At 49.3% G+C, this 7,951-nt stretch overlaps 1 protein-coding gene across 3 annotated transcripts in view; it reads left to right on the top strand.

Moving 5' to 3' along the window:
- ypel1 (yippee-like 1) overlaps positions 1 to 7,614 on the top strand; it is a 26,772-nt gene extending 19,158 nt beyond the window's left edge. For all 3 annotated transcript variants that reach the window (XM_061260555.1, XM_061260554.1, XM_061260553.1), the window contains exons 3-5: positions 4,847 to 4,890; positions 5,555 to 5,663; positions 6,979 to 7,614. In XM_061260555.1, the coding sequence (XP_061116539.1) occupies positions 4,847 to 4,890; positions 5,555 to 5,663; positions 6,979 to 7,068 (243 nt within the window). In that variant the 3' untranslated portion in view covers positions 7,069 to 7,614. The remainder of the gene's footprint in view (positions 1 to 4,846; positions 4,891 to 5,554; positions 5,664 to 6,978) is intronic.
- Positions 7,615 to 7,951: the final 337 nt, after the last annotated feature.

Here is a 7,951-nt window from a genome sequence, read left to right on the forward strand (position 1 = left end):
ACATAAACAATATAGACACACAGTACAGAATAATGACATGGACACTACAGACACACAGTACAGAATAATGACATGGACACTACAGACACACAGTACAGAATAATGACATGGATACTACAGACACACAGTACAGAATAATGACATGGACACTACAGACACACAGTACAGAATAATGACATGGATACTACAGACACACAGTACAGAATAATGACATGGACACTACAGACGCACAGTACAGAATAATGACATGGATACTACAGACACACAGTACAGAATAATGACATGGACACTACAGACGCACAGTACAGAATAATGACATGGATACTACAGACACACAGTACAGAATAATGACATGGACACTACAGACACACAGTACAGAATAACGACATGGATACTACAGACACACAGTACAGAATAATGACATGGACACTACAGACACACAATACAGAATAATGACATGGACACTACAGACACACAGTACAGAATAATGACATGGACACTACAGACACACAGTACAGAATAATGACATGGACACTACAGACACACAATACAGAATAATTACATGGACACTACAGACACACAGTACAGAATAATGACATGGACACTACAGACACACAGTACAGAATAATGACATGGACACTACAGACACAGTACAGAATAATGACATGGACACTACAGACACACAGTACAGAATAATGACATGGACACTACAGACACACAGTACAGAATAATGACATGGACACTACAGACACACAGTACAGAATAATGACATGGACACTACAGACACACAGTACAGAATAATGACATGGATACTACAGACACACAGTACAGAATAATGACATGGACACTACAGACACACAGTACAGAATAATGACATGGACACTACAGACACACAGTACAGAATAATGACATGGATACTACAGACACACAGTACAGAATAATGACATGGACACTACAGACACACAGTACAGAATAATGACATGGACACTACAGACACACAGTACAGAATAATGGCATGGACACTACAGACACACAGTACAGAATAATGACATGGACCCTACAGACACACAGTACAGAATAATGACATGGACACTACAGGCACACAGTACCGAATAATTAGGATTATAATTGCAGGATTATAAAGGCTGAATTACAGGAGTACAGGTAGCAGCACCGCCTCCAAATATGGCGGCTACATATTGCACACGGAGCAATATCCTGTGAGCTGCTCGCAATTCTATTCTGGCATTCCTGCAGACCAAATATAAAAACTAACAGTTTACACTTGTAGCCAAGTTGTTCTATGGCTGACACCAGAGGCTGATACTTCAGTGCCTCAGTGAGGAAGGCCTCTTCTAGGCTGAAATCAAATGTATAACCAACCTCTAAAATGGACTCTGCTTTCCTCATCAACAACAACAACGTCTGGAGTAATAGCAGACACATTGTAAAGAAAATTTGTATTATTGCAAAGGTTGAACATGGTTGAAGTGACACAGGAATGCTTGTACATTCTCACGATAGAGTGGTATGATGGTGAGAGATCCTTTGCTAACAGTTCCACAATTCTGTTGCGCATTGCTATGTGCTATATGCATTCCCTTGTATGCGTGGCAGCCATTTAGTATGTGGGATAGAGATTCTGTGATGTGTTCTTGAACGTGATGCAAACAGTCTGGTGACTGAGAGTTTGGGAACCAGATTGAGGGATTAAGTCTAGATGGTAGGACCTGTGATCCTGCTTTAACTGTGTAAATGAAGATATCCTCATCAACTGCACAGTTATTAAAACAGAATGAGACACTGAGTGGTCAGCAGAGGGAAGTGCTAGTTTCCCCTGTAAATGTAAACTGGTCCAGTGTTGTTGTTGTTTGAGTTGTTGTAGGTCCATCATTAATGAGTTGGTCAGTGATAATATCCTCTGACACTATAACAGTCTCAGAGTAAGCCAGTACCCATGCCAGAGTTACACCTGTCAGAACACATAGGTGATTTAGGCCAGTCTGACCAGACCTCCAACCCAGCAGAGCGTGTGTCCATCTTACCATTGGGTTTCCTCCAGAAGCCCAGAAACCCTGGGTCAGACTCGCTGGCTGAGGAACCCTGGGTCAGACTCGCTGGCTGAGGAACCCTGGGTCAGACTCGCTGGCTGAGGAACCCTGGGTCAGACTCGCTGGCTGAGGAACCCTGGGTCAGACTCGCTGGCTGAGGAACCTTGCCATGCTTCATGTCCAAAAAGAAGGAAGCTCTAGCAAACTCACGCATATTTAAGAGATGGGAGAGCTTTGTAGATCCATCCCACATTTGGCACTCCCAACCCTCTCTCTCTCAGACACACACACACTCACACACACACACACACACACACACACTCACACACTCTCACTCACACACACACTCTCACACTCTCACACTCACACTCTCACACACACACACACACTCTCACACTCACACTCTCACACACACACACTCTCACACTCACACTCTCACACACACACACACACACTCTCACACTCACACACACACTCTCACACTCACACACTCTCACACTCACACACACACACTCTCACACACACTCACACTCTCACACGCACACACTCTCACTCACGCACACAATCTCACACACACACACACTCTCACACACACACACACACACACTCTCACACACACACACACACACACACACTCTCTCACACACACACACACACACTCTCACACTCACACACACACACTCACACACGCACACACTCTCACACACACACACACACACTCTCACACACACACACACACACACACTCTCACACACACACTCACACACGCACACACTCTCACACACACACACACACACACTCTCACACACACACTCTCACACACTCACACACACACACACTGCTGCTCAGACCTGTCCTGTGACCGCTGTGCTGCACTGCGCTCCACTTGATTGGTCAGGATGAGTGTCTGCTACAGATCAGCCATAGGGTAGTGGGAGTATCTGTATTCTAAACAGAAGGATATTTGATAAATGCTGCAGTGCGTTCTGGGACACACTGGTTGCATAGCGAGCAGTACAGGGTGCATACACTACCTGTAATTCACAGGGAACTGAAGATCTGCCTGCTGCCGGTTGGGAGTGATAAAGAGGGAAATGATGTGTTTAAATGCTCAGAACGTGCAGTGGCACGCGTCCTGGTCTGCAGCGATCAGGGGCCATTTTGTTAATCCTGATTTAACGTGAGCAGGAAGTGGAGGGTTTGCTCTTTCTGCCTTTAGACATTTCTGTCCCTAAGGACTCCCTGTCCTCCCTGTTTGAGGGATAAAGTCTCCTGCAGCTGATGGGGACACAGTGCCGGTCTGTGTTCCCAGTGGTCTGTCTCTGTCTGTAGGACGGCCTGCCACGTAAGATCCGCAAGGCCCTTAACCCTGCATTGCTCCAGGGGAGGACTGTTTCCTGCTTAGTCTAATCAACTGTATGTCGCTCTGGATAAGAGCGTCTGCCAAATGCCATTAATGTAATGTAATGTAATGTGTAATGTAATGGAATGTAATGTAATGTCTCGGACCTGGTCAAATACGACATTGTTTTGGATTCAAATACTTTTCTGTGCTTTACTGAGCTTGTCTGGTGTATTGAACCTGTGAAATTGCACCAGATGAGATTCATTCAGCAGAGAATAGTATCTGAGTCCACGGTTAGGTGACTGACCAGGTCTGGTGTTCACTGCTGTGTCCCCTGTGCAATCTCACCTGTCCCAGGTGACTCTCACACCTGTCCGTCACTGCGCTCACTCGTGATGAAGCATCCGGAGGTGTGATGTGACGGCTCATAATTAGTTTGGGGGTGGAGGGGGTGGGGCAGCTGGTAGTTTGGACCTCCCATGAAGGGCTGTGTGAATAAAGATCAGGTTCAAATCGGTCCGTACTGCAGGGAGTAGTGGAGCCAGAGTTAGCCCCGGCCCTGTTAGCCCCGGTCCTGTTAGCCTGAGTCTGTGAGTGTACAGGAAGCTCTGCTTTAGTGTGAGTCTGTGAGTCTGTGAGTGTACAGGAAGCTCTGCTTTAGTGTGAGTCTGTGAGTGTACAGGAAGCTCTGCTTTAGTGTGAGTCTGTGAGTCTGTGAGTGTACAGGAAGCTCTGCTTTAGTGTGAGTCTGTGAGTGTACAGGAAGCTCTGCTTTAGTGTGAGCCTGTGAGTGTACAGGAAGCTCTGCTTTAGTGTGAGTCTGTGAGTGTACAGGAAGCTCTGCTTTAGTGTGAGTCTGTGAGTCTGTGAGTGTACAGGAAGCTCTGCTTTAGTGTGAGTCTGTGAGTGTACAGGAAGCTCTGCTTTAGTGTGAGTCTGTGAGTCTGTGAGTGTACAGGGAGCTCAGCTTTAGTTTGACTCTGTGAGTCTGTGAGTGTAGAGGAGCTCTGTATATACCTGCCAGACAACAGCAGGGAGAGAGAGAGAGGGAGAAGGAGAGAGAGGGAGAGAGGGGTGGAGGGAGAGAGAGGGAGGGAGAGAGAGAGAGAGGGAGAAGGAGAGAGAAACATGTTTATTTAATGCACATGTTGGCACACGGCCAGAGCCTCACAACCAAAACTGAGTTTGACTAATAGGGGCTTTGTGTGTGTGTGTGTGTGTGTGTGTGTGAGAGTGTGTGTGAGAGTGTGAGTGTGAGTGTGTGAGTGTGTGAGTGTGTGAGTGTGTGAGTGTGTGAGTGTGAGTGTGTGTGTGTGTGTGTGTGTGTGTTCCTTTGGGAGACCAGAGTGAAGTTTGTGTGCTCTGTATTACTGTGCTGCTGTTTAACATCTCTCTCTCTCTCTCTCTCTCTCTCTCTCTCTCTCTCTCTCTCTCTCTCTCTCTTTCTTAGTCGTTCCAAGGCAGCCAAGGACGAGCCTACCTCTTTAACTCTGTGTGAGTATCCCCTTGTTCTCTCCCTCTTTACCTGTAGACATTTTACCCCTTTGGCCCGAAAGCCAATGGGAAAAGTCAATTTACTAAATATCCAAAATCCACTCTCCTCTTTGTGCCTGTGATTTATGGACATGTGCGTGAGAGATGTCAGAGCATAGTGTCGTTTTCACTGGTCTGCCCAGGGAGTGTGCTGCTCACCAACGTGGCAGAACAGATCTTCATGTGTCTAGGAACTGCTCAATTTGCACCAAAAAGCATTTACATTTTTACATTTTAGTCATTTGGTAAACACTTTTAATCCAAAGCGACTTACAAGTGCATAGGTTCTTCCACAAGTTAAAGCAACACATCCGTAACTAGTAAAATACACATGAACGTACAGTCATCATAAGTGCAATTTGGTTTTTTTGGGTAGATGCGGGATAGGGATATCAGAAGGGGGGGGGGGGGAGCCAACGTAAGCCAAAGCAAAGCCAACATACTGCAGACGCTCAATGCCTAACGACACTTAATGACACTTAATGAGGGCTGGTGTAGCCCCACCCCCTGGTGTAGGTCACGTGTGCTGTCGTTTATTTAATCTCCGTGTACGTAACTTTAAAAGGTAGAATGTTGAGCCGTGCATTGTGGGCAGCAGCACGCTCACCCCCCCCTCCCCCCGCAGGGTGAACGTGGGCTGTGGGCCAGCGGAGGAGCGGGTTCTCCTCACCGGACTGCATGCCGTGGCGGATATCTACTGTGAAAACTGCAAAACCACCCTGGGGTGGAAATACGTGAGTGTGTGTGTGAGTGTGTGTGTGTGTGTGTGAGTGTGCTACTGCTATGTGTGTGTGTGTGCGTGTGTGCTACTGCTGTGTGTGTGTGAGTGCTACTGCTGTGTGTGTGTGTGTGTGTGTGTGTGTGTGAGTATGCTACTGCTATGTGTGTGTGTGTGCGTGTGTGCTACTGCTGTGTGTGTGTGTGTGTGTGTGTGTGTGTGTGTGTACTACTGCTGTGTGTGTGTGTGTGTGTGTGAGTGTGCTACTGCTATGTGTGTGTGCGTGTGTGCGCGCGCGTGTGTGTGCGCGCGCGTGTGTGTGCGTGCGCGTGTGTGTGTGTGTGTGAGTGTGCTACTGCTATGTGTGTGTGTGTGCGTGTGTGCGTGTGCGTGTGTGCTACTGCTGTGTGTGTGTGTGTGTGTGTGTACTACTGCTGTGTGTGTGTGTGCTACTGCTATGTGTGTGTGTGCGTGTGCGTGTGTGCTACTGCTGTGTGTGTGTGTGTGTGTGTGTGTGCTACTGCTGTGTGTGTGTGTGTGTGTTACTGCTGTGTGTGTGTGTGTGTTTGTGTGTGTGTGTGCTACTGCTGTGTGTGTGTGTGTGTGTGTGAGTGTGCTACTGCTATGTGTGTGTGCGTGTGTGCGCGCGCGTGTGTGTGCGCGCGCGTGTGTGTGTGTGTGTGTGCTACTGCTATGTGTGTGTGCGTGTGTGCGCGCGCGTGTGTGTGTGTGTGTGTGTGAGTGTGCTACTGCTATGTGTGTGTGTGTGTGTGTGTGTGTGTGTGTGTGTGCTACTGCTGTGTGTGTGTGTGTGTGTGCTACTGCCATGTGTGTGTGTGCGTGTGCGTGTGTGCTACTGCTGTGTGTGTGTGTGTGTGTGTGTGTGTGCTACTGCTGTGTGTGTGTGTGTGTGTGCTACTGCTATGTGTGTGTGTGCGTGTGCGTGTGTGCTACTGCTGTGTGTGTGTGTGTGTGTGCTACTGCTGTGTGTGTGTGTGTGTGTTACTGCTGTGTGTGTGTGTGTGTTTGTGTGTGTGTGTGCTACTGCTGTGTGTGTGTGTGTGTGTGTGAGTGTGCTACTGCTATGTGTGTGTGCGTGTGCGCGCGCGCGTGTGTGTGTGTGTGTGTGCTACTGCTATGTGTGTGTGCGTGTGTGCGCGCGCGTGTGTGTGTGTGTGTGTGTGAGTGTGCTACTGCTATGTGTGTGTGCGTGTGTGTGTTGTTACCGTATGCAGGTGTGTTATCACCATGGAGATGCATTGTGATGTCACAGCGGAGGCTGTGTGTGATTGGGCATGCTCTGAGCGTGCTCTGTGTGTTCCCCTTCACAGGAGCACGCGTTCGAGAGCAGTCAGAAGTACAAAGAAGGAAAGTTCATCATCGAGCTGGCACACATGATCAAGGACAACGGCTGGGAGTGAGCCCCCTGCCCCCTGTGTCTGACCTCTGACCTTTCCCCGCTCCGTCAGGGGCCGCTGGAGGGCGGTCTCCCAGACTCACGCACCAAACTTCATGACACAAGACATTTTTACAGAACTGACCGGCCGAGGCGCTGCAGACGGACCCACAGCCCTGCTCCAGTTCTTCACACGGACGTGTGATCCGGCGCCAGACTGGTTCTGATCCGTTACTGTCGCTGATGTGCTGTTCTGTCCTGCGTCTCGACCACTGTTCAGAGGAGAAGCCCTTTCTCTTCAGCGGACACTGTTCCTGCGTTCAGTCTTCTTCGGTTTAATGAGGGGGGGCTCCTGTGACACGGGCTGATGTGACTGGCCCTTCCCATGACTCTCTGCCTGCAGGGTGAATACAGACAGTCTCCAGGAGAGTGGCAGGGAGATGGGGAGGATGTCCTGTAGCAGGTGGCAGAGTTTGGGGGTGGGTGGGGGGGTAGTGTTTTGGACCCCCTCTATTTTAACGTGTTTCCGTTATTTTATTTCAGTTTGTTTTTTGTTGTTGTTCTTATGATGACTTCACTGTGCAATCTGTGGGACTCATGGTGCCGCCCTTTGCAGCATCACCATGAACAAGCCCCCCTCCCCGCGATACTCCCCCCCCTCCCCCCGATACTCCCCCCCCCCCCCTGCCCCCGATACTCCCCCCCCCCCCCCCCACTCTAAACATCACCCCCCCCCCCCTGCCCCCGATACTCCCCCCCCCCCCACTCTAAACATCGCCCCCCCCGCCCCCCCGCCCCCCGCGACAGCGTTACCTGGTGCAGCCCGTCGGCTGCATCACCCCCTCCTGCTCAACTCACCATGTGAGGATTTTAGGCTGGTCCTGCTTCTGTGGTGGAGAAACGTGAAG

Source organism: Conger conger, chromosome 11 (assembly GCF_963514075.1).
Source record: "Conger conger chromosome 11, fConCon1.1, whole genome shotgun sequence".
Taxonomy (NCBI): Eukaryota; Metazoa; Chordata; class Actinopteri; order Anguilliformes; family Congridae; genus Conger; species Conger conger.